At 35.2% G+C, this 27989-nt stretch overlaps 1 protein-coding gene across 1 annotated transcript in view; it reads right to left on the reverse strand.

The window, feature by feature from the left end:
• Positions 1–27989, reverse strand: part of EYS (eyes shut homolog) — a 710358-nt gene that overhangs the window by 89111 nt on the left and 593258 nt on the right. The window contains exons 39-40 of the mRNA XM_072333503.1: positions 8680–8788; positions 5361–5581 (exon numbers count right to left, since the gene is read on the reverse strand). Of these exons, the coding sequence (XP_072189604.1) occupies positions 5361–5581; positions 8680–8788 (330 nt within the window). The remainder of the gene's footprint in view (positions 1–5360; positions 5582–8679; positions 8789–27989) is intronic.

The raw sequence follows: 27989 nt of genomic DNA on the forward strand, positions 1-27989 counted from the left end.
GCTTATGTCCAATGCTATTTTGATCATTTTGAGAAGCACAGTGGCATTTTCTCTCATACTTATCAAAAGTAATGTGAAAGATTTTCTAAGTGTGTCATTACTCATTCCTAATATCATGTGCAATCTGATATGATGAAAAATTTCTCTGCTAGAAAAATACAAGAATTTGAAAATGAGCTTTTTTTTTTTTCTTCACCAAAGCGTAATTTCATATAAGCATTAGAAAAACAAACCACATTACCGAATGTGAATCTTTTTCATATGCACTGAACTCCAGCTAATTTAGCGATACAGTCTTACGAAGGATCCAACATGTTCAGTCTCCCAGATTAGTCTTCCTAAACAATGGCATGTAGAAGCATGAATGAAAATAGTAATACCATCTGTTTCTGAAGTTCTTAATGTGTGAGCATCTTTAGTATTGACAGAATTAACATAAACAGTCTTTTGGGAGGAAGCAGGAAGCAGGGTATCTCTGTACAAATCATTTTACTTAAGTACATATGGTGCAAATTCTAAAAATGTTTGAGAAAAGGCTGAAGGTATCTGAGTCCAAGAGCAGAATTTTCAACTCTTTTCTGGAAACCTATTCCCTTTTTACATCTACTAAAATAAAAATTAATCCCTTTCATTAGTTTATCTTTGAGGAAGAGCTGAACACAGAAGAGCTGAAAACATTAGTTTTGGACTAAACATGGATCCTAATAATAAGTAACTAGGATTCAGATTCATAAAAAAAACAAAACAACAAAACTGGAAGTTCTGGATAATGCTCGTCTGATTCTCTTAGTTATTAAACAGACCAATAAGAGATCAGTGTAAGTGTAATCAGTCCAGCCATTTCTATGTATCTGGTTCCTTTCTCATTCTACATATAAAGCTGAGATAGAAAACCCTTTAGGAATTCTCAGAAGTTAACCTGCACTGCTAGTAGCATTACTTGAAGGTGTTTCAGTGTTTTGAAATGGGAACTTATGTACTAATTTTACCTTTAATTCAAACAGCACTAATCAGATTGTGTGAACCAGAAGCAAACTGTAGCTCTGAGCTAAAGATGTGAGAAAGCTGCTTATAAGGAGATAGAAGACTACCTTAGATGAATTCCTTCAGTTGAAATCTGACTCGATGTGTATTTCTGATACATGGGCACAAGGAGGCACAAGAATCATTTCTAGTACATGACAGTGGAAATATTCACCATGACTACCCTTTGAAATAGGAACAGGAAAAAAGGCACAACTACATTTTAAGAGTCTCCATGGTCTTCAGTTGAGTTGTTTTTATAAAAAACAGTCACAGTCATAAGGACTGATGATATATATGAAAAAGGAACCATAGCATATGTTAAATAATTTACCTGCTCTTTTAAACAGAGCTGCAGTGTATGAAATTCTATCACATATCAAGTTCCACTATAAAATTTACTTTCCACAAAGCTAATCTAGAACTCATACTTTTTAAGAAGACATTTAAAACCTTTTCAGATGAACTCTGGGAGATGCTTTGGATTTAATTTTTAATTTGATGTATCAGTTCTTTAAATCTTACAAAGAAATGCTTGGTTCTCAAATGAGCAGAAAACAAACAGTTTCTAAAATATGGTTTAAAATATTACTTTTCCAGTTCATGGTAGTAAAGCTACTTTCCAAACAAAATCCCCAATTCCAGGAAGATATTTATTATGCTGCCAGGTACAAAACTGAAAATTTAACTTCCTCACATATTTGATGCACATGGAATTCATTGTGGTCAGAATCTGAAGACAAGTGTCTCTCTATTGAAATTTATTGCTAATTGAGTTTGATTTTTCAGTCTGAGTTAATTGATTAACATTAATGGACCCATCTGCTGCACCAATACAAGGAGAACAAAAACAGTAAGAGTAATCACTGTGAGAATAGTTTGAGACACTGGAAACATGATTGTTTGTGGGAGCAATTAACTTTGAGATTGTAGTCTTCACTACAAAAAAACAAAATTGTCTATGTCTACATTTTCTTTATACAATTTAAAACAAATGCATTAATCAACTGCCACTAGAGTTATGGCTCACAATTGTCAAATCACCGGTAAAGTAATTTTATGAATTTATTTCCCACATGCAGATGTGTCTTTTTAATTAACACTAGGCTTGGTTTGCAACATCTGGCTCACACGAAGAGGGGCAACACAGAATATTTAGAGCTTCCAAGGTTAATCTTTCTCCAAATTCTTAATTCTCTCTCCCAGATGCTGTTGTGTAGCAGCTTTTCCTTCTCTTAAGCTTTCTCTTTTGCTCATGGCTTACCTCTAGAAGCAGTAGGTCTTTTTTGGAGCCAGCTGGAGCCTACCCTTATCTAGATAGGGGCTGCTTCTGGGCTCTTCTAACAGGAGGCATCTCTTGTAGCCCCACCCACTATCAAAACCTTACCCTGTCCACCCAACACTACATATTATTTTTAGCTCTTGTTGGCAGCAGTCATACATCTGAAGGTAACAGTGCTGTATTATAGTCCACACATACCACTCGAACACAAGAAATTACACACAGAATGACTACTTCTGGTTTTTCAGTTCTTCTATTCCACACACGACATGCTGTGACTTACAACAGGATTCCTCTAAATCTGAATAATACTTTATCAAATAGCTGATAGGATAAAGCAACTAATAAACTATTGTGGAACTAAGGGAGAGACTTTTACTTTCAGTTGCAAGAGTTATCAAAGAATGTTTGTAACCAAAGCACTGGAGAAAGAAGGTGGTCAGTACTACAGCTTTAAAATTGGATCTGTCTACTACATAGAATTTGTGGATTGTGTATGCTTACTAACAGATTACTAAATAGTATTAGCAGTAATTGCCTGGAAGGAAGAGTGTACAGCACATCGTGCCTTTTAGGAGATGCTTCTTCCACTGAAACACTCAATTTATTTCTTAAGACAACAGATTCAGAAGAACAAGATTTGTGGATTGTTCAGGTTCAGATTAAAGATGTTCTGGAGCCAGACCTGCCAAGGCTGATCAGAAGGTATGCAAGTTATTACTTTTCCACACTTTTTCAACCTGATGAAAGCTGCAGAAAACAGGATAAGCAAAGAATAAAGTGAAGCATACCCCAAAGGGGTTTCTGGCCTTGGCGTTGTCAGAGAATGTGTATAATGCCTGCCAGCAAAAGCAAATTTACCTTCCAACTTGTCACTCTGTTTACATCCTCTACAAAGAAATTGGAGAAGATAGGTACATGAATCGTCAAGAGTGAAACTTGTAGATGTGACACTTGCATAAATTTCATCACTTCTCAGAGAAGGAGAAGCAATTTATTTTTCTCTTTGTTCATTATACAGTATACAATGATGGAGTCTGCATCAGGATGAAGCATCAGGACTTTGGAATGCAGGAATTGCTTCCCTGAAGATCCCTAGCTAGTAATCTATCCAAATGGGACTTCCAAATCCCGAGAGATAACTGGTTTTGAGACAGCTAGAGGAACTATCAGTATCTGAAAAAGCAATCCCTGCTCTGGTAGAGTGAATGGCTGAAATCAGAGCTGTAGAACATGAATACTTTTTAAACACATTTGGCACTGTGGGGGTAGATGTAACTGTGAGCAAGTCACCAAAGAGCTTATCAGATTCTTTGGTAGACCTTATCACTGTGAAACCCTGGAAGACCAGAGTGTGAGACAAGAGCAAGCAGTGTCTGTTTGCTTCTAAGGGTGGACAGGAGGTTCCATTGATATGCATTGTTAATCCTGTTATTCTTAAGAAACGTTTCATTCTTTATCACTGTTGTTTGGGAGAAGCTGGAACCAATTAACTGCTTAGAGGAACTGTTTGAGGAACAGGAATGCTGAACACAATAAAGACAGACTATTCTGATGCTACAAGAAACTAAGAGAGCTCTTTAACGCACGCTTAAAAAAATGCATCAAATGCCAAGTTCTCAAATGCCAAGTCCCTTAAGCAGTGACTAAGTTGCCATGGTTTAAAAAGTTTCTGTGCTTCAACTAAACCATCACTCAATTGAACCACCATTCTCTTTGTGTTTAGCCTACAACACTTCTGGATCCTATTTCCGCTTTCACTGAATCATACGATCTTAAAATGGCTTAGACTGGACCTTAAAGATCGTACAGTTCCAATGCCCCTACAGTGGACAGAGTTATTACCCATAAGATCAAGCTGCTCAAGGCTCCATCCCAGGACCTTTAATACCTTCAGGGATGAGGCATCCCCAGCTTCTCTGGGCAGTCTGTGCCACCATCTGAATGAAAAATTTCTTCCTAACATCTAACTTAAATATCCCCTCTCAGAGAGTGACAAGCCATTCCCCCTTGTCCTATCACTATCATACCATACAAAAGGTCTGTCTCCCTCCTGTTTATAGTAGTAGAAAGTTGCAATGAGGTCTCTTCAGAGGCTTCTCTTCTCCAAGTTAAACAAACACAGCTTCATCAACCTTCCTTCATAAGAGGTGCCTCAACTCTCATCTAGACACCTTCCAACAACTTCACATCTTTATTGAGCCGGGGACTCCAGTTCTGGGTACCATACTCCAGATGGGGCCTTACAATGGCAGAGCAGAAGGGGAAAATCACCTCCTTCCTGCTGGTTATCCTTCTCATGACACAGCCAAACACTGTTGTCCTTCTGGGCTGCAAGTGCACACTGCTGACTCATGTCCAGCTTTCCACCCACCAGGACCTCCATGTCCTTCTTTTCAGGGCTGCTCACAATGAATTCTTCTCTCAGTTTCTGCACATATCTGGGATTGTTCTTACTCAAGTCTGACTCTCTGCTGGTACAGTGGAGGAATTTTGCCTCTCTGACCCTCATCTAGATGTTCAACAACACCACTAGGGAGCTAGAGGTTCATCGTGATGCACTCTAACTTTCAAAAATTCTTTGAGAATACTATTTGCAGTTGCTGAAGTTGATGAATTACTAGTTGGTGTTTTCATAGCATGGTCACAAAGACATGCAATCTGTCTACACAGAACATCATGAAGTTGGGTAAGGGTTCAGGCCTGGCAAGATACAGAGTTGTCAGACAGAAGAAGGAGTTGTTATGTGATTTTGTTTTACCTATGAAAATATTCTGAACTTGTCACCAGGTCAGGGAACTAGCTGATCCTGAAGGAGTTTTAGCAGCAACTCAATACACATGCAGCATGTACATTGTAGTTACATTTTATATTTGTTTTAACATAAGCAATAAAGTTGTAAAATTTCTTTGGCTAGGCGTGAAGATGTCACATTTCTTATTTGACATTATCAGGACAGGTTTTAGGTTATTGCTTATTACACAGAAAATTATAATAATTTATATTGAGGATGAACCTGCCAGCTACAAAGAGACGATAAAATGTTAAGTCTTACCTAGTGCAGGTTCCACCATTGCGACAGGGATAGTAATCACATATTGGAACATTGCAGTTCTCAACATTCCTTCCTCCAAGAGCATCATCTATGATGAACAATTCTTTGTTGTTTACTTGAAAATCCCTAATGCATCCTTTATAGCCATGTATCTGCCCAGCACATTCAGGAACCTGTTTGTGAGCAGGAACATTCCCAAGAAAGGTTGATCCAAAGGTGATCTGCAGAAATAAGAGAAACATCAGAAAAGAATATATTTTGTGATGTTATTATGAAATAATGGAGAACTAATAACAAGAAATAAAGGAAATAGCCATTGCTTGCAGATGGCCAAAAACTATGATGTTGGGTTGAAAACATTTTTAAAATATGTTCATTTTTTATTTTTTGTTTTACATCATATACATAAACTTTTATGAAAAACTGTGTAGTAGCATACATTCCATGAAAAACAAATTATAATTTCCAGCCTTATCCACAAAGAACATGATAAGTTTTTCCTTCTGTTTCCATCATTGTACAACCATGAGTTTTATGATCTTGATTAAGAGTTGGCACAGGAACACAGAAGAAACTGTACACTATAGGATAAAGATTTTCTTTTTATGATCTGGAACCTACTGGACACCAAGATAAAGGAGTTATATAATCAAGATTTGACATTTCTTGAATGAGTGACAAAAACTGCACCAGACCACTATACTGAGGACCAGGAGAAAATGGAAAGTTTCAGTAAATTCTGGAGTCACAAATGCCTAGAACGACCTTGATGGAGATGCCAAAGAAACACCCACAACTTCTTCATACTGGGACTGACCCAGTAATATTAGTGTTTTTGGGCTACCTCATCTAGGACATAAATCCTTATACATCACTTATAAAAGTTCTCTTAAGTGACTAATTAAGCATGGCTAATTCCACTTATAAAGCTGGTGCTTGACTTTCTGGAGTTCTGACATTGGGTTTCAACATGACTAAGTTATTTTGCCAAATGTCTGTTAAGAACTGAAAAGACAAAATATAACAACTTTATCATTCTGTGATGCACTTACATGTATAATACAACCAATCCAGAAACTGAGTGAAAGCTAGCCAACTATGAATAAGTCAACAGAATAGCAGATATATCATAGGAAGTGTAAAGTGAGGAGATCATTTACACAAGGAGATAACTTGTAGTTAAGGAGCCCTCCACTATAATATCCATACACCAACTGAAAGATTTAGGAGCAAAAGGAGGAAAATACCATATCGATTTGTCTAGATTTCACATATCGATATGAGTCTGCTTTGCTGTTCTCATATGGCTTTTATCACTGCTTGAGCAATGCTGCTGACAATCTAAAGTGAAATTTGGAGATACAGTGAACATGAATGTCTCCATTTACAATGCCTTTCATTTAGAAAGAAAACAAGAAAAAAAATAAAAACACAAAAAAACCCAAAACTCTACATCTCTTAGAGCACAGATAAAATTAAATCAAATTTTTCATGTGGAAGTAATTCAAAGACATCAGCTCAGCACTTGTCAAATTCATTTCATGTCACTTGACTCTCTCCCCTATCAAACATAGCCATAAACTAGCACAGATTCAGACAAAATTTGTAAGTAGCATTTTCAAACAGACATTTTCTCTCAGTTTGTGAACCTGTTATAAGAATTAAGCAAAGCACTGGACTGGAATGTAAAATGTCTATGAAAAAAAAAAAAAAGGAAAAAGAAAAAAAAATAAGTGTATCTAACACTGCTCTTGCAACATAATCTTTTATTACTGGACTTATTTTACAAAAGCATTGACCTGGGGGCAGATCCAGTGAACCACAGAATAAGTTCACTTGGCTGTGCTCAGTTTCTCGCATCGATGGTTTTTATCATAATATGTTAGATGTTCAAACTCACACTAGTACACCATCATACACATTTTTTTCTGTAAAGGTCCTGCTCTGAGTTAAACAGACAAAACCAGAATCTATTTTAAGGAAGCGCACCGGAAGAATTTATGTAAATTTTGTTAATAGCTCTAGTATAACATTATGGTAACTTTATGGTAACATTCCTAATGTTTCCATGTTAGTGATAAGAGACTGCTAAATGTTTTTACACTAAAAGAGGTGAGAATTAGGTTAGATTTAAGGAGCAAGTTTTTTACTCAGAGGGCAGTGAGGCACAGGCACAGGCTGCCCAGAGAAGCTGTGATGTCCCATTCCTGGAGGAATTCCAGGCCAGGTTAGATGGGGCCTGTAAGTTTTTCTTTTAGTGAGGTATCGCTTGCTTCTTTACATGTCGTGCTTTACGTGTGATTTAGCAGAGGGATGTTAGAGTTAGGCTGTGGTTGGACTTGATGATCTTCAAGGTCTTTTCCAACCTAGGTAATTCTATGATTCTATGATTTTATGACCATGCACTGATGGGTCATTTCCACAGATTCTCTACATAGAAGCTATAAACAATGTTAGATTCATATTTTGCGAGTTAAGGGCCCTAGACATAAAGGGGAAGACAAGCATCGTTCCCCTTCTTCAGAACATCGGGTTGGTCATCTAGAAGATGCGAACAGAGAAATAATTTGAGTAATAATGATATCTAACTCAATTCTATCATACTGAGCAAACACCCAGATACTGACTAAGAAGAATCAAAGAAATTCTATTACTGACAGAACATGCCAGGCAATATACATAATAATTAGTCTATCTACGGTTAATTGTCCTATATTCTGGTGAACAAACTTAGACAGTGAATGCTCAATCCCAGTTCAAATTCTCGAGTTCAAAACAACGTAAAACGATGCATGAATCTTCCAATAGTAGAGTACAGAACAAAGAAAGGTGACAAAGTGGAGACAAAGCAAAACAGAAAAACCCATGATATAGGAAAGCTGGCAGATTTAGTGTGGCCGGTTTCAAAATGGAGACAATCATGTTTACAGTACTGTTCAGAAAGGAACTCCTAAAGTTCTGACTTCAAGTTAGGTCAGTGATGATTCATAACTGTCTACCCCTAGATCGCAAATAAAAAATAACCAGAATTACTGTTGAACTGTGTCTGAATTGTTCCTAACAACACCATGGCTTAATTCACTGACACTGCAGCTACTTTAATTTTCCTCTTGCAGTATCAGCATCCTTTTCATGGACATTAAGCAGCTGAAATAGATGTTTCAGAGTCAGGTAAGCTGAAGAAATTATTGGAAATATTGTGGATGTTTTCTGTGAAATGACATGTTAAAAAAAATATAATGATATCTGATGATATCTGCGTGTTCAAAGCAAGCAGCTTTTTTTTTTTTTTATTTTTTTTTATGCTTTTCAGACTCACCTGAGATGCCTGATATGAGAAATGGAGTCTGTGTTGTACAGGAGGATTTCTGTCTGCAGCCATTTCAATCATGCAGTAACCTTCAGGACTGCTAACAGGCAACATATAGCTAGAAGGAAACAGAGAATCTCATTACTGTTTATGTTACTGACAGAGGAGTATTCAAACCTCACACAGCACAGGCGAGGTGAAAAAGATGCTTCTGCCTCACGATAGATGACAATTTTTGGACAATAATAACTCTAGTTTCATGCTTACATGAATTATTGAAGAAAAAAAAAGATGTAAGTTCCTTCTTTTAATGTCTTTCTTCTATTTGCTTTCCCACTACTCCTGACTCTAGTGTTTGAAATGTACACAGAGACAAAGAAGAAAGAAATCTTTACATGTGTAAGTGGGTACTGATAAATTTTAAGTGCTAACTGTAGCTGACGTGTGCTCTCCTTAGTATATAGGACTATTGGACAAGTATCTTTGATGCTGAATGATGCTGAACTCCCTAGGTGGAAATTTCCTTTTCCTGCCCTACAGGGGAAACAGACATGGAGTAAGAAATGAAAGGTTGCAAAACTCTTAGTAGCAAGATTATACAGTGATATCGTTATCGCTACTTGCGAAGCGTGCTCTTAATGTAAACTCTGAGCTTCACAAATAAAGAATATAATGCTAAGGGAAATTTTTAAAGTAACCACTAGAGAACATTCAGTCAGACTCCAAGGACTCTTTAGGTTCTTTCTGTGATGACATATAATAAAATGTTGTAATGAAATTAAATCCAACAAGATGGTTTTCAAATATGTCTTTTTTAAATATATTTTTTGAATATTTCAAAAGGAAACTGGGGTGAATATTAGTGAAGCAGTCGCAGAATAGGATAGTATTAGTTGATAGGTTCTTCAAAACCAAGCTTTGATAATCCTGGAGAGGTGCTTCTCACTTATACACTCCGTTTGAATTTTAAAATACGTTGAAAAGAAAATGTGATGGGCCTCCTTTTGGAAAGCATGATAGGGTTTACTGAATATGTGCACAACAGGACATCAGACTCTGCTCAGTCCTATCTATACAATTAGGTTTCATGAGTAATGCCCTTAGCAAGAAAATGCTAAAATTTCTTAACAAATATTGTAAAAGATCTGGAAAAAAAAATTAAATATTAATAATTTATTATTATTTATAATTATATATATATATATATATAATATATGTAATATATATATATATATTAGCTGGGCAAGAAAAATGGCAGGAATCTAATAAACTCTCTTGTGTTTGTGCAAATGAACCGTCATGTCAGGTCACAAATATATGAAGTAGTTAATGTATTTCAATGCCCATTCTGTCTTGAACAGTGTAAGTATATATTACTACTCCTAGAATGGCATACCTCAGCACTGCTGAAGATAAATTTACCCAAATAAATGAGTAAATTTACATGCGGATGATCCACATCAAAACCTACAATGCTGATGTATCTTGTGATACGTGATGCTCTTGTATGCTGATGTTTTCACAAATCACCACCCATTTGTCTTCTGATTTATCCCATGTTTTGCCTTCAGTTTTGCTTTTCTACTTATGTCTACATTTTTATTATTCTATCATCCTATCTGCAAAGTCAGCATCTAGAGTCTCAGCTCTGAAGTTACTGGGAACATTCTGTTAGCATAAGTGGATATAGAATTAGGCCCCTAATGAAGGTGGGTACATTAATAACACTTAACTGTAGTGACATCTGAGTGAGCAGCTAAAAACTGCGCCTTCTAACACAAGCCACATAGGCAGTATGTCTATATCAGCAGGTGATGCATTTATATTAATAAATTCTGCCTTTCCAAATGGCTATATTGCTCTGGTTCCAGAGTTACTTCAGACAGTGCTAACACACTGACTCTTCACTGCACTGTGTTACACAGAGTTGAAACATACCACATTATTTCACCTTTCTAAGTAGGCAGAACTTTTTCTACATCATTGTTTTTAGAATTGTTTAGAAGACTGTGATATTTGAGTGGCATCATCACATATTCAGATGTGACCCAGACTCCTAGACTCTTCAAATGAGTTAAAAAAAAATTACATTTTTCTTTAATTTTAGATTTAAAAATTACCAAGTGTATTTAAATAAGTATATCTTATAAATGTATTTTAAGATAAGTTACTTCTTATGTAATACAAAGTCATCATAACATTTTCATATTGAACATATGGACCCAGAAGCAATGTCTGATGTTCTGAACATCAGCTAGTTCTCACAATTTCTTTACAAAATGTGAGCTTAGTAAACAGAAGATTCTCCTCAGTAAGTAATTGGGAATATTGACAAGTTCTTTAGTGATTTATTTATTATTATTATTTAATACTCAGAATAAGGAAAAGTTTGAAGAAATTACTGCTATGTACTCTAAATTCCAGCCAATTCTTGAGGTATTAAAAATACCTTGAATTTCATTTCTTGCTCACATTAATATTTCTGTTGCTGGGGATTCTTCAGATAAATCAGGTAATTTCTCTGGTTCAAAGTAATTTAGCTCATTTACCATTCTTGTGGGGAAAACAAACTCATAACCTATCCGTGATACTTAGCAGTCAAAGCAGATTTTCGAGCACAGACCAAATACGCTCATGGCAATGCATTCCCTTTGCTTATGCCTCATGCCTGCTTTTCAAGAAGTCGTCTAAAGTCTGCATCTAAACCAATTCAAAGTCTAGCCCTACAGATCACATTTTTAATAGTCCAGCATACAGAGAATAAAGGCTTAAATGGTGTAGTCATGTTCATAAACTGGAATGTTTTTCTGATGGGAAAGAAAACAACACTATGGTCTATGTCACTTTGATCCTCTTCAAGCAATTAGCCTACTAAGCTGAACTGAGCACTGTAAATTATCACTGTGAATGTCTGTTATTCACATATTCCCACTGATTTGAGTACATGATTTCTTTTGTTTTGATTCTTTGCTATGGAAAATAAAAAAGTAAAAAAATAAGAATTGGTATAATAATCTTTATAGATTATTCAGTGCTAAAATGTTCTTCATGTAGATAATCACAGGAATCTTAAATTCACATAAACGTTACCATGCTAAGACAGTCATCCTTATTTAGGCATACTTGTGCCTTTCAAGAAACATGTCAGAAAGAAAAAGAAATAATAAATTACAAAGGCAAAAACAATACCTACAAGCATCAGCTATTACACAGTGATTTTGAAGATCAGGCCTCCACTTCACAAAGGACATAAAGCTTTTCCCTGTTTTTTTTGTTGTTGTTGTTGTTGTTGTTGTTGTTTTTTGTTTAAGATGTGGCAATGAAAGCTTGAAGAAAAGAACCGATTAGTTTGATGTCAGCCAGCAGATTAGTGACTGAGCTGTGAAAATAAACCACAGGCAACAAGCAGCAATCCATTGTCCTGTATTTTGGAGTACACGTTAGGAATGCTGCCACTACTACCTTCAGCCTTTGCTCCTTTCTCTGCTAGAATTTCCAGGCAAATAATACATTAAATTTCTATCTGTTTTGTGTCACAGAAATGGAAAACTGTCATTTGAAATGTGAGAAAAATGAATATTTTTCATGCTTACATTACCACAAAATTAGAACTGTTTGAGTTTGCTAGATTACTCAAATATGCTTAGAATAGCTTTTGAAAAGAGACGGAGCATGGAAAATTTAAGCCCAAAAGACAGCCTTCTGAGAAAGTTATGAAAATAGTGAAAAATGGCAATTAAAACAGAAATGCTGTCTCCATCTTTACCACAGCATTTGAAATCATAAAATGCTAAAATACAGACATATGTAAGACATAATTATTCTAGTTAAAAAAAAAAAAAAAAAAAAAAAAAGAAGAAGAAAAAAGAAAAAAGATGAAGAAAAGAATGTACTTGAAATGTTCTGCAGCAAAAATGACCAGACATAAAATGCCACTTGAGCTAGTCTTACAACTTGATAAAATTTCTCTTATAATCCTAGATTAAATCTATCCCAATCTCGCAACTGGATAAACACAGCTGTATTATTACACACATCTCCTACAAAAATAAAATCCATTATTCACATTAGGAAAGATAAAACTGAAATGATGATTTATTCCCTTGACATTTCTTCCTCATTTTTCTAATTAACCTCCTATTATGAAACGCTGACTTCACATTAAGAACACCTGACATGAAAATGGCTAATCACTGACATCTTTACATTTTGAAGAATTTGTAGTTCACTTGTGCTTTTTCACTTGTTTAGATGCTGAAGGCATTTCAGTCCATCTGCCTCACATCTTAGTGGCATATTTCAGTGGCATTCAAAGCCAGCATATTTTTACCTCTAGAGATAGTGACAGAATAGAATGCAATATGATTTCTATTGCAGGATTATTTTATCAGGCATCAAAATTGGTCTGATTCATGCACATCACACTTGTAATGATATAAAAAGGTTTCACGAAGCAGAAGAAAACTGTGTGTGTGTTTTCCCAGGTATGGGAAAGGGCTTTTCAAGGAGGATGTATGGGAATGATAAATAGAGTATTTCTCATAGCAAGGTAAGTCTGGAGCCATGTGGAGCTGAACCTTTTCTTGTTAATGCTAATGTTCTTGTTAATGCCAAGGTATCTTTTTTTCAGCAGACTTGAAATAAGGATAGGTTCAGCCTTCTTCTCCTCACTTGACTTAAAATAACATGATTTTTCTTTGCTGCTATGGATTTTAAGTAATCTCTCATTAAGAACAAGAATTAACAAAGGATTTACTTCAGGGGCTATTTCTTTACAAAAGTCTCACTGACTTCAAGAGATGCAAAGCAGAAGTTATATACAGTGATTATGCCACTACTTGCTACATCTTGATTAATAATATGAATGGACACCAAATTTCTAACAAAGTGCAATGTTTATGTAACAAGTTTGTAACTATGACTGAATTGTGCATAGTAAGTGTGGAATTAATTCACACTGGAAATAGCATTAAAATAAATCCTCTTGAACTAGCAAAGATTGAGGTACTTTAAACCTAACGTCACTTGCAAAATCTTGCTCAAGCAATGGTTTTGGCTCAAATCATCAGCTACCTCTCCACACAAGGAACATACTCTTTTTCCTTCAAGCTGGTCACCAGGTGGCACTAAAGGAGCACAGCAAAAAGTACGATCACAAAATTCATACTGACGTCTGGTCTAATCATAGGAAAGACTGGCTTAAGCCCTAGTTGATAGCATGATTGCTTCAGCTTCCAGTTTATATCAAGGGAAACACAGTAAAGAATCTTAAACTGATTACATATTTGACAATATTGATGAGAATAGGTCCAGAGAGTGGAACTTCTGGAATACTTTTAACTGCATCCATGCATTACAGTTATCTAATGTAATCATCTAAAAATGGTGCATCCATGGTCATGTAAACAAACTTAGGAAAATTTAGTTAATAGCGATTATGTTCTCTGTATAGTGCTGCAGGTGCAACCACTTTTCCAACAGTCAAAGGAGAGACATAGCCAAATTAAAAGGTCAGATCAGTAGGTATAGAAAAATGGGGCTTTATAAAGAGAATTGACCTTTGACTTTATGCAAACTAAACTTCGTAGGAAGAATTTTTCCAAATGAATATCTCACATTGCTAAAAGACCATGGTTTTGGGTCTCCTGAAAAATTACTACAAAGCAATAAAACTACTACCCATTTCATAATGTCATAGTTGGAAGATTACATTTAGAATCATTTGCTATTTTTTTCCTCCAAGCTGACATACACTAACTGAAATTAATAACAGATCACAGGGAAAAGAAATAATCCCTACAAACAAGCAAACAAACAAAAAAAAAACAAAAACAACAACAAAAAAAACACCAAATACCCAAAACTCTTCACTGAAAAAGTGTTGATATTAAAGAGACACTATAAAATTACTCCTGCAAAACACTGAAACAGCAGCTTCATTTACACCCTTGATTAACCAGAGCAGTTGTCAAGGGAACATCTAACCAGCTGTCAAGCAATACAGGAGATTTTTCAAGAACAGTGATTTTACTTTTGACTGAGCACATTCAATTCACACGTGTGAAAATGTGTACTGTCTTACAGTTTTAATAACCTCTTGGTACTCCTTTCCAAAACTGCTATTTATTATTATTTTTTTCCTTAAAAATCTTTTTGTTATTAATAACAAAAATTAACTTCAGCATGCTGCTTCCATGGCAATGTTCACATTTCTTTAACCTTTTCAGTTTCAACCAGGTCGAATTTTTGTATTTTTTGCCACTTAAAATTGGAACACAGAAGTAATAATTATAGAAATGAATGCTTTATTTATTTTGTGTCTGACATTTTATTTGAAATCTATGAAATGTCTACTGGAACATCCAGTCATTCAACACCAAATTTCAGGTTCTCTAGTTGTTATGAAGTGACCTGGCTGTAAAAGCATACAAGTAGTAGAGAAAGAGAGATGAGGCAAAGGAGCAGACAAAAGCACAGAAGAGGGAAAAAAAAAAAACAAATGACTTTGACCCCTAATAGTGTCTTGCAGTACAAGTAATCTCCTGATGCTCTGTTTTAAAAGAAAAAGGCATCGGTGGGGGTGGAGGGGACACACTCAACTATTGGAATGTGTGATTTGTCAGAGGTCTGGTTTAGGAGAGAAAAGAAATCCAAGCTCTTAAAAGGCTTTTCTGATGGGGCAAAAAATGCAAGTTTTGCTGATGGTCTGAGTGTTTTCTTAATTGGTATCTGCATAGGATTCAAGAGCTATTCTTCATTAGGTGCAGTAAAATTGTAAACAGTCTTTGGCAGCATTACAACAAGCATTACATTCTCTATTAGGCTGACACATTCCTCATATTCTTGCATTGAAGGCAACAACTTCTCTTAGAAATGCTTAAAAATAAGTTCTACAATTTGTACATAAGTTATTCCCTTATTCCTTGATTGGTTTACTTAGAAAAATACATGAAGGTAGAGGAACTTCAGAAAAGGAGAAAGGTTCTAAGGACAGCATACATTAAAATGGACATCGTAATACATGTAAATACTTTTGGGGCCCTAGCCTGCCTTATGATTATAAGCAGTTGAACTGATTTATTGCCAATAACAGGAGTACTGTAGCTAGGATACAAATGATACCACTTTTCTATCAGTATGTGTCTTACGTTGCTTGGTGTGTTTGCATTGCATAGAGGGTCCTGCATAGTGTCCTCCACTGCACAAAAGAGCCCTACTGGGTCCTCTTTGATGCAAAAGGAAAGAGAGGTCTCTGCAATTGGTCATATTTCAAAATGAGCTCAAGTTTTTTTCTCTTCCCCCCTCCCCCACTCCCCCCCCTAAAGAATTTCTTATAAATCTAGGCTGAAGGCAAAATACTAAGTGCTCCATACTACATTTTTGCAAAACACTATAAATTGTTTTCTATGAAGAAAAGATCATCAAAGCAAGACTGAAAACTGAGCTTTTAAAGCATCAATTTAACGGCATAATAATTGACTCTGAAAGTCACTCCATTTTCTCTTTCTTCATTGTGGTTGCAAGTGATGAAAGAAAAAAAAAAAAAAGCGAAATCCCTAGTTGTTGTTTGATTACAGATACACAGAAATATCAGGCTTAGATACCACTTTCAATATTACTTTCCTTTTAAATGACACGTTTCTTACTAGCACTTGGCTTTAGATTTATTGACAGGGTTATTTTATCCAAAGAACACATGATTCTCTGCCAGACTTCTGGATTATCTTTGTGAAATAACAAGCATTTTAGTCAACAGTTTAAAATATATGAAGAAGTTTGAACCAGAATTCATACGTGGTTCTTAGTCTTAATTTATATCTGAACAGAATGATTTTCACAGTAATATCATATTTTTGTACCAAATACACTTTTTTTCCCCACCCATTTTTTCATATAGATCTTTAAAAAACATCTTTAAAACTACATTATGGAAGGAGAAAAGCAGCAAGAAACAGAAAAGCCTTACAGATCTTCCCCAAATGTCTTTACATATCCAATTTGTTAACAAAAAGCTTTTGGTATTAATAAAACTGGTGATATGTTATTGTATTAAAACTTTCTTACCAACATTTTATACACTCTCCTATAAAGATAATATTAAGTCCAGAGTTTAACCTTAAAAAGTTACTATTTGCTTTTTGTTTCTTAGTGGACCTTCAGCTAACATAATATGCTGTATATTGGAATATGGCATTTGTCAAAACTCCAACTCTTAAGCAGCCATCACAGTACTTGCTGGGGCTTCTGAGTACATGCCAAATTCTAATGAAGTGTAATGAATATCAACGGACTTACATTAACATGTGGGAGAAAAGATTGCCAGCTCTTCCTCAGTTCTGATTAATCCAGGAAGAGTAAGAGCATCCTTACATGGCTCTCATTAAAACTGCTGAGCTTTCTCCTATCACACATATATTAATCTACAAGGAATGCTGTATCCAGAAGAGAACATTATTTAGGACTTGGCTTTGCTCTACTAGCAGGCTATGAGAATATATTTTAGATGCTATCAAAGTGAACTTGCTAGATTTCAAATCCATTTAGTACACACATGCTCAATCCTGTGGTATCCAGTTTTAGTGTAGGATCATTAGCCTGACACCAAAGTTTTGCAATTACTTTTTTGGACAGTATATAATATAATTATATGGATAATAATTATAATAAAAATGTACTCTACAGAGTATTTTGAAAGTTCCTATGACTATTGAAAATAGCTGAAAACAGTTCCATAATAAAGATCCTTAAGAGTAGACAAGCTGAAAATAGAACAACGTCAGGAAAAAAAGTAAGCATAATAATGGAATGTATAAATAGGTATATAGACAGCAGACATATGAACATTGCTCTGCTTTCTTCCAGCACAAGAATAATGAACAATGTCATAATTCCTAATGGCCCACTTTATCAATCAGCAGGAGTTTCACTCAATCTATCAGTTTTCACTAGTCTCTGATTCTTTGCTCCCATCATCAATATATTTGGTATCTACATTCTCTCATTTCTACTGTTGCAGATACATAAGGCATGCTAATAGCCTTGAAATTACACTGAAATATACATGAGCTAGAAGAGCAAGATTAGAATTAAGCATCTAGAGCCAATGAGCACTCAAAAAAGTGACCTGAAAGAGAAGTTTAAATTAAGGTTTCATCAGATCCTTAGATACATTATTTTGTTATTCTTTCAGTGGATAATTAACACTGCTAATACTAACCATAGATCACTTAGGCAAAATTGAAAGTGCTGAAGAAGAGAAGATAAATCATATTCACAATATAATCTCCAAGCACACAGAGGGTTGTTACAAACAGGAAATAAATAATATGTAGTCTTCATGACAGGCACTAGAAAAAAAATCTCTTGGAATGGATATTGAAGTAGATTGCACAGACTCCCTCACTGGAGATTTTAAAGTACAGGTTGGACAAACATCTGTGAGTAATGACATAAGTATATCATTTACAGGTATGGGAGAATATGGAGTAAGCATGTTCTGCTAAGGCAGTGGTATTCACTAGATGATGATCTAAGAACTGCAGCCATATAATTCTAACAGTTCTATTGAAATAATTAAATACTATTCAGTGAAGGAATGTTAATGCATATCTGTCTCTCATTTGGTAAAAAGTAAGCATAAAATTGATAAAATTTCCAGTCTTTCAGATAACTTAGGCTATTTACAAAGTAAAGATAGCACAAAGGAGGTCACAAGTAGCAGGTTTTTAACAGAAGTGATCTCAACTGTTAATGTCTCCGAGCTTATACAGGCCTAGATTGTCTCTATTAGACACAGCTCTACTGTTGTCTCCTTAGGAAAAAAAAAAAAAAAAAAAAAAAAAAAAAAAAAGTTTTTTAAAGACCTCTGAACAGAAGGGAAGAAAGGAAAACCTTTTCTTTCCCCCACTGTCAGACCATATTTTTTCTCTTCTACAGTAGAGATTCTAACAGAATTGGATAATATATGGAGTATAAATACACTTTATCATGCATAACTTTTTTTATCTTGCATAGGAGATGTAATTTCTTTATGAAATGCCTGAATGCAGTTTTTCACATATTACACAGAGTATGAAAATAAAGCAGTTCATGTTTGTGTACAGGCATATCACTAGCTGAAAATGGTCACATCTACTTCAGGTGAAACCGGTACTGTTTGTGTGAGATTCTACTTAGCTTTCTTTATTCCTCACTTTGCACCAGCTCTGTCAATCTAGGAGTCAAGTATACGATTCTTCAGAAGACTGGCAAATGGGATTCCTTCTATTGGATGTAGATGCATGCAACAGAGAAATGGGAAACTAAGAATAGGGAAGTGTACATTCTGCTTTTAGTCACATTTTTGCACTCCACTGATTTCACAGGTACTGCACTGAAGTAAGCTTAATACATCACTACACCATGACAAGACTGATATGCTGTGACATCTCCATTTCACACATGCAAAAATGGGATTAGCAAAACAATACTGGAAAAATAAGCATTAATATTTACAAAGGGTTTTGAAGCTGCAACAAAATTTAATTGTGATTCTCATCATTATTACATCAGTTATTGTTATCATTATCCATGTTCATGGCAGTACTGCAAGAGTAGACTGTTGATTCTATCAGTAGGCAACAACTCTTAGGAATGCCAGGTGTCTGATTCTGAGGTTCAGAACAACCTAGTTTTACTTACAAAGATGGAGACTTTTTACTACACTTGTGCTTATGCATTGACTGTTCTCTGTTGGATCGGAATAGGCTTCTTTGTGTATTTTTTTTCTCTTAGATGTATTCATGGACCTGCTAGGTTTTACTGCTAATAAAAATTGTGTATTTTAACCCAGAAATCTACCACTGAGACTGAAGACTGTTTACTTTCTCCTCTTTATGATAACACTGTTTCATATTCATGTACCAGCTGAGAATTTACTTCACCTGAACATGGCTGTTTTGATTTACATTAAGGCTACCTTATATACTAACAGAAAAGACTTCAACTCCTTGGAACTCCAGAGATTAATATTCCTTGCGGAAAGTGCCTTCTGTTCTTTATATAGCTCATTCTTACCCTCTATTCTGGTTTCTCTCACTCAAATTGCATTCAAGCTTTTTTTTTTTTTTTTTTTTTTTTTTTTTTTTTTTAATACTATTTTAATACTATGTAACTGCAGAAAGAAAAGCCTATTTCTTCCTCCACTCCCTGAAGTATCCGCCAATTAACCCGACTTATCCCAGGACCTTGACTGTCCGGGGGAGAGACACAAACATGGATGCCATGATGTCTTCTCTCAATTTATTGCTGCATCACATTCCTTATATACCATCCTAAATCCCATGCAGACGCGTACACCCGCTGCGCAAAACCCGATGCACGCAAGAGAACCTGTACACACACCTACCTAAACCCCCCACCCACTAACTCTTAAGCTACAGGCCTAACTCAGCTATTCTAGAACACTCCATCTACTCAGAACTACCGTATGCACTCATAAATCCTTACAAAGACAACTTAGTACCCCAACAACTCCCTTCATGTAATCCCAGCATAAGTAACACCTAAGAAAAAGTGTGGAAAAGGGAAAATGAGGGAAATTAAAACTACAGTCTTCACTGAAAGAAAAGAGGGAAACCCTTTAAATGAAGAGCCATTACCAAATAGATTTTAACCAGCACTTCCCTTAAATGCAGATGAAAACATTTAAGTAAACTAAATGGCAAAGAAGGTCTATAACAGCAGTCTATTATCTCAGGCTATATGCTTCCCCTGAGGAAATTAAATTAGGTGTATTTGTTAATTTAGAAAAAGCTAGAATAGTAATCAAAGAAAGAACACCTTACACTGAGAAAGGGTGAGTTAGGGACTTCTATTGAATGGTGAACAAACTGAAACATATAAACGATTGCACTGAGAAGCTGAACTCTAACTTTACAAGAATACTCTTCACAAAAGTACAAGACTTTACCAAGCCACAGAACTTTTATTCTAGACAGAAACATAATTCCATTAGCAGCCACACTGTTCTCTTTATCTACAGTATCAAATGTAGTAGCAGAGATTTTGATCAGACTGAAAAAGGGGGTTGGATGATGTTCCTATTCTAAAAACTGGCAAGATTCATATTAACATCATTAGAAGCAGACTATAACTCTATGTAAGAATCAGCCTCTATTATTTCCCAGTGAGCAAATTAACATTTTCTAAGTCTAGTAAAATACAAAAGAGAACACTTTGTAAAACCTGAAATTTCAAAAACTATTTTCTTTCTACATTCTTGCATAGCAGATGTGATATCATGTCTAAACATTCTTTGTTAAATCAGTTGAATCTTATGCATCCAAAAACACTGGTGAAAATAAAAATAAATAAGAAATTGGTGTATGGATTTATAAAAGTAATGGTCTAAATGAAACATCTATAGACAGAAAGTGAAAGGAAAATACATGCCTACATGTATTTCTGACAACCAATGTTTTGTTTACAATGATTGTAATAACAATTTGCCTACAGTGGTAAGAATTTCTATGTATACATAAATTGCACTCATAAGAGAATAAATGAATAAGGAACACATGAAAAAATATATTTTGAGTGGAGAAAATTCCATTCAAAACAACAATGAAAAGGTAAATTCAAATAAATGTTGAGTATTGAATTATCTTAACACCTGGCCAACGAAATGCCTTAATGAAGCATGGAAAGGTACTCACAAAGAGACAAGCTAGGTAATCTCTTACCAGCTATGTCTTTCTCCCCTCCCCTGAAGAGGGCTTTCACTCCCAGCAGCACAGAGATACTATTTGAGTTAGAAGTTTAGCACCAGAACATAGGAATGATTGTGTGAGCCATCTCAAGATATAGTCTTTCACTTAGGAAGTAGATCTTAGATCTGATCCTATGAATGAAAATTAGCAAGCTATCTGACATATGAATTAAGGTGCTCAATACAATGTTGTACAGATAACAATATAATACTACAATGACCTCCAATTGAGAAACTTCTATTTCTTACCTATTACAGACAGAAAAAATACAATAATGAATAACATTTATCACTTCCATCAGGCAGCACTAATTATTTTTCCTCTATTTAGCCTGATGGCTTAGAATGAACTGCTACACCCCAATCTAAATTGGGAAAAAAAATAGAAAAATAGGTTAAGCAATGTGGTTAATGAGAAATCTACTATTTAACTTGAATACCAAGGGAAGGAACAATTTATATATGTACACTGATAACACAGGGGAGACTGCTAAGAATAAAATCCTTCTGTTGCTAGCTACTGCAAACCTTGAATTCAAGGCTGCTCTCTTTACCAGTACTCACAATCAAGAAGTTTCCTGCTGGTATTTCAGTTCTATGCATTTAAGTATTTATTTATTTATTAAAAAAGAAAAAAAGAAAAAAAAAAAAAGAAAAGAAAAAAAAAAAGAAAAAAAAAAAGGAAGATTCCTTCAACACTGATTTGGTTTCAGAGTCTTTAAGGCTTATCTTTTCTAGTCCTTTGTAACCCTGAGTCTTCAGTTCTTAGAGGTGCCCTCATGATGCCCAAATTCAAACTTAGGTAATATTTATGCAACTGCTTCTCATAGTGAGATTCAGATAGCCTATTCTCAGGCTTTGCTGATGACGTTCAAGTTATTTACTTCTTCGCACTCTCAGAAGTATCCAAGTCAGGCAAAAGAAAAAAAAAAAACACCTAACCTGTTATCATTCAGGACAAGCTTCTGAAGCACCTCTCTTCCCTACTCAAGTGTTCTATGCCATAAGATATAAGAATGCCTAATTTAGGTGAATTGCATTAAAATCATCTGGACAAAATGATAAAAGAATGTGTGTCTGGACAGCTTCTTAGAATAGGATATGGATATCTCCACTGCCCTGCTTGACATGGAATATGTTTATTTTAATCTGACTTAAACTATGTTATTGATAAAACGTATTCTCCCTACAATGAGAATTATCACTAACATTTTATTTGTGATAAACATTACTTTGTACACTGTCATAAACAAAGGGCCAAGAAGTATAGCAGTGTGTACTGCAGAGAAGGAATGCACTATTTCTGGCCTGCATGAAAATGGGAATGAATTTATCTCTCTTAGTAAGTTGTAGCAACAGTTAAAGGAGTAATCTCTGTGTCTCCAATCTTTACCTACAATTCTTCTCCTGTTTTGACATCATTAGTAAGAGAGACAATGAGTCCTTGTCATCATAATCCCTTCAGGCTCTTTTCAACGCAACTAAAGAGTAACTCTGATTTTAGATAACAAATGAGAGGTAACAGTGCTACTAAAAGTGCCAGCCACATTACAAATCTAATTTCACAAAGCATGAGCAACCCACCTCAGGTCAATAATACAAGACAGAAATGTTAAATGGCACACATGCTTACCAGACTGAAGATTTATTGATTTGTGAAGTCTAACTACCAGGCACTGTAATCAGCTCCTTGCATTTTTTAAAAACTGTTTCTTGACTTATTTGAACAAAGGAAGAAAATGGAGCAGATCTGTGTTTTCAGAATATGTACGTACGCACATAGCACACAACATTTAAGCTTATTGTCATTTAAATTGGACAAAAGGGTTCACATATCTTTAATTGCACCGGAGTCTGTTTTGTAGCTGTTTTGTTGCTGCCCGCTTATGACAGTATGCATGCTGTGTGAAGAAGTACAGGCTTTAGAAGTACCATGCCAAAGAAAATAATATTCTCACAATATTTTCATGTGTGCCTTGCACTTAAAGATGTTTAAATCAAACCATCCAGTATAAGCAGATGAGAATATTTCTCTAAGATATAGCCTTTTTTTTTTTTTTTTTTTTTTTTTTTTTTTTAAAGGAAATAAAAAAACTGCTTTATGGTGGCATGTTTACATACATTCTAGCTGCAATTTTCTTTAAAACTACACTTAAATACACGTGAAACTGCATTACAATGTTTTCTCCTTATTTGAATATATAAAAAAAGATAAAATATAGATTATAGTATAATTTGGATATATTTCAAGAGAGACAATGCTTAAATAACCAGATATACATTTTATGATGTATTACAAATGCCTCATCTCCTATTTTTGTTCACTCCCTTTGATAGCAATGTACATTTGAGCTAACGTGTGTTACTCAGAAAATAAATACTTCATAAGTTCATGAATATTAACAGCAGAGAAGAAAAACAAAGTAAATATTTAGCTGGTATGGGTAAATGTGTATTCACAAGGCATCCTTTATTAAGTTTTCCATTTTTTAAGCAAGACAGATTACTTTCATCAGTAACAAAAATAGAAACAATGAGGTGTTTATGGAAAAGGCCAATCTTGTATGACGTGAGATGTGCTGCATTTCTTCATGGGTAGATGAGATCTTGTGTTGTACAGTAGCCTTTTAACAAGATTATATTTTATGAATGTATGTCATTAAGGAAATCAAAGAAGTGTAAACACAACAGTAACCACTGCTGGGTATGTACAATCTGGCTTTCCTTGCAGACGAGGTGCTTAATTTCTTTATTTTTATGTTCACTTTTCAAATAAATCTTGTGAATGCAAATCCATACATGCTGAAATTGGAAATACTAGAAAACATTTATCTAAAAGAAAAATGCTGAGATCAAATATTTCACAGGAATGCTCAATGCTGTCAAATATGTAGATACTTCAGGTAACAACTCAGGCACTGCGTAAAGTTTCTCTTTATCACAGTACACATCAATAGCTGACAAAAATTTGTTTCTGATGAAGGTGTCTCTAATTTGCAACTAACTTAGATACACAAGTTAAATCAGAGTCAAACTAACTATTTTATTAATAATGTGAAATAACAGAATTCCCACCAGAAAATTTCAGTTGGCTCAGATATTTTTCCCACAAGATAAATAAAGCCCATATGATTTTATATTATTTCCACTTCTTTAAAAGTAATAAACCCATTTTTTGGTGTAAAATTAGGATGGTCTGTTTTTTGGTTTTTGTTTGTTTGTTTTTGCAAAAAAAAGCACTCAACCATGAAGTTGCACATGCGTGATTTCAAAAACATATAAAATACTGTATTTGTTGTAATAAGTCATAGCAAGAAATTTATATATTAAAATATATTAAGCATTATGGAAGCTTGAGTCCTTCATAGGAAGAAAAAGATACACACAGAATACAGGATTTTGTACGTTGGTCACCATATTCACTATATTTATGGTAAAATGATGGCACCATTGGTTTGATGTAACTTAATAGATAATTACTAAATAATCAGATAAATTATTTGGGTGATACTCAGAGAGCATTCAGTTTATAAAATTAAAGAGGAGCTGAATTTTCTAAATTAAATTTTTACTGCATAAGAAAGAATTCAGATGGCCTTTCCTAGGCACCACTAACCTGTCAGAAACAAATGCTATGCAGAAGTGTTCATAGCCACTAGTTATAAGGAATAAGCTTACTAAGCATGACTGGTGTGAAGAAGTCAACCACATTTGCTTGGAGATTAGCTTTAGTAGTAACCCAAAAGTAACATGCAAAATTAAATGAATCTGGCTAGAGCCTCGTAATAAGAGCAATACAAGAAAGGAACCATCAATGACAGAGGAAAAAGATGACTAGTGAAGATCACTGACAGTAGTATCTGAGTGCCCATGTAATGTTCAGACTAGGAGGCTGCTTCTATAAAACCCTCTATAGCACATTAAAAATTTTGGCAGGAGAAAAATGCTTTACAGACCCAAGAGTAGCCACTCCAAGAAGGTCCAACCTGTGCATGGAAATAATGCCTGATGGGAGGGGAAATACTGAATCCTTCATCTCAGTGCTGAATATTAGACAAGGTAGACAGTGTTAGACCTTGAACTGGACATGTCAGCTGCTCCTGCAGGGATGAAGTAGGGCCTGGCACCGGGGCCAGTCCCATCATTGCAGCTGGGAGGCACTGGGGTTGTAATCTGGGACAGGTTTGGTGGTGCAGCCTGAGCTCCAAGCAGACTCCAGCAGACTGGAATTAGCCCTGGCTGCATCTATCCCACAGTGCTGTCTGGAGCACTTCCCACAGTCCCCAGCAGGAAGGGGGTCCCTTCACGGTGCAGACAAACCTCAGGAAGGAGAATGCAGTCAGGACCCTGACAGGGTTGTGCTTAGCATGTTACCTGAGGTCATGGTTTTCATACTACACTTTTCAAAGCAGATACCTACAATAGGTCATGAATGAATAAGACGCATATGTATGCAGTGGCTTTACTTGTTACTGTTTTCTGGTGTTATATTTAGTACCTCTGATTTTCTAATTTTAATAGTGACTGGTTTCCTAATCTTAGGTAATAAAGTAAGAATTGAAATAAGAGAGGGACTGTCTATTTTGCTGGCATAGTTAAACCCATGCTAATCAATCAAGCACATCAAGACAAAATCTGGTGTGCAGTGCACAGGCAGAAAGCACTGAAGGAAGCCACAAACTGATGCTTGCAGTTCAGCACCATGGCTGTCTTTTGACAAATTGGTGGGGAATGCAAGCAGCAGGAGGCTATCCCTGTGACACTGTGTATACAAATGTGTAAACATAATGACAAATATAGCCATTAGATAGTAAATGTAAGATAAAAGTTTGTTTTGTAAATGCATGCTAAAACTTGCAGAGTGGAATAAGGGCCTGCTAGCTAAGCAATATTCAAAACAGTTCTATGAATAAGTTCATTATTAATCCTTGCATATTTCAAAGAAGTTAAATGACTTGGCAGGTATCAAACTGTAAGCCAACAGCAAATTAGGTTAGGCTGTGTGATGTCAGAGACCTAGCTGTGCATAACCCACAATTCCATGGGCTCAGACTTTAAAATAAAGACTGAATTTACCAGAGCCCAAGCTTGACAGAATAGAAAAATATCCATTTAAATAAAACTGCGCAGAGGCAGCTGCAGAGCTTTTAAACATGCAGTATGCACAGCACTTGACTCAGTTTGTAAACAAGTACAGGAGAACACGGGCTTAAAAAACATTAGAAAAAATCCAAAAATTTGATGCAAACTAATTAGGATCAACATGGTAAGTTGAACATGTGAGTTTAATTCTGAGCCCCAGAGGCTGACGGCACCTCCTTGATGCATCACAGCCATGTAACCACAGAACAGAGGCTGAAAAGTACCTCTGGAGATGTTCTTGTCCAATTCCCCTGCTCACAGAAAGGTCAGCCACAGAAGGTTGTTCAGAACAATGCCTCAGATGTTAAACTTCTGCCTATGTTGTCTTATCGCTCAGAGATAGACAGGCACCCAAATTCTTGATGAATGTGATCTATTCAATATGTGTAATGAAAATGGACATGTTAAGGCACATAATCATATGACATTGTGAAAAGGGGCTGATGATTAATAGCCCATTTTCTTTAAAAAAAAAAAAAAAAAAAAAAAAAAAAAAAGTATTCTGGTGAGGGATTTGGATAGCAGGAGACCCTCTGTCTAGTGTAGACCAGTCCTTTTCTACCTTGAAAAGTCAGAATGCTCACATTAAGAGAATGGATGAATCATCCATCTCTAAACCAGAATAGGCTAAGGTGAACTAAGACCACTTTCCAGCCTTCTTGTTATCCAGTAAGAAATATAAAATTTGCATGATCATGGGTTGCATGATCATGGGGAGAAACAAAAGAATGCACTGGAGCCTATAGCACTATGACAGAGATTCCGCTGGTTTGCAAACTCCTTAAATACTTTGAAGAATCCTTTTTATAACATTCATTCTGCAAAGCTGATTTTATAGTTGGTTTTTTTTTTTTTTTAATTTTTTTTTTTTTTTCCTGCCATAGATAAAACAACACAGGGCACTCCAGCAAAATGGACAGTAACATGAACACACTGCAAATTTCATTTTACTCAGAGGATTCAATGATGATCAATAGCTGCACCTCATCAGGTGGGCTGTAAAAATTAAGTCTTCTTTGAGAAAGGAAGAAAGAAAAAAAATAAATAAATCTTTGAAGTCTTTCTCTCAAGCTTTAAGTGTCAAATTAGCAAGAAAAAAAAAAAAACAACATTAAAAAGAAACAAAAAAAACAACTAAATAAAACACATAAACATATCCCAACCTACATATCATAAACTTGCAAGATTTGGAGAAGAAATAGTTCTTGAAGAGTAAATAAAAAAGGAAAAAGGATAACTTCAAAAAATGTTGCATAGTAAAACTTTTGTTGGTCGGAAGGGCATTCACAACAGTACACTTCTGACATGCATATTAACCAGTGCCTAGGAAGGAAGATTCTAGGAGATGTTTTTTTTTTTGTTTTTTTTTTTTTTTTTTTGTTTTTGTTTTTTTTTTTTTTTTTTTTTTGTTTTTTTTTTTTTTAAATCT

This window comes from Excalfactoria chinensis, chromosome 3 (genome assembly GCF_039878825.1).
Source record: "Excalfactoria chinensis isolate bCotChi1 chromosome 3, bCotChi1.hap2, whole genome shotgun sequence".
In the NCBI taxonomy this organism is placed as follows: domain Eukaryota; kingdom Metazoa; phylum Chordata; class Aves; order Galliformes; family Phasianidae; genus Excalfactoria; species Excalfactoria chinensis.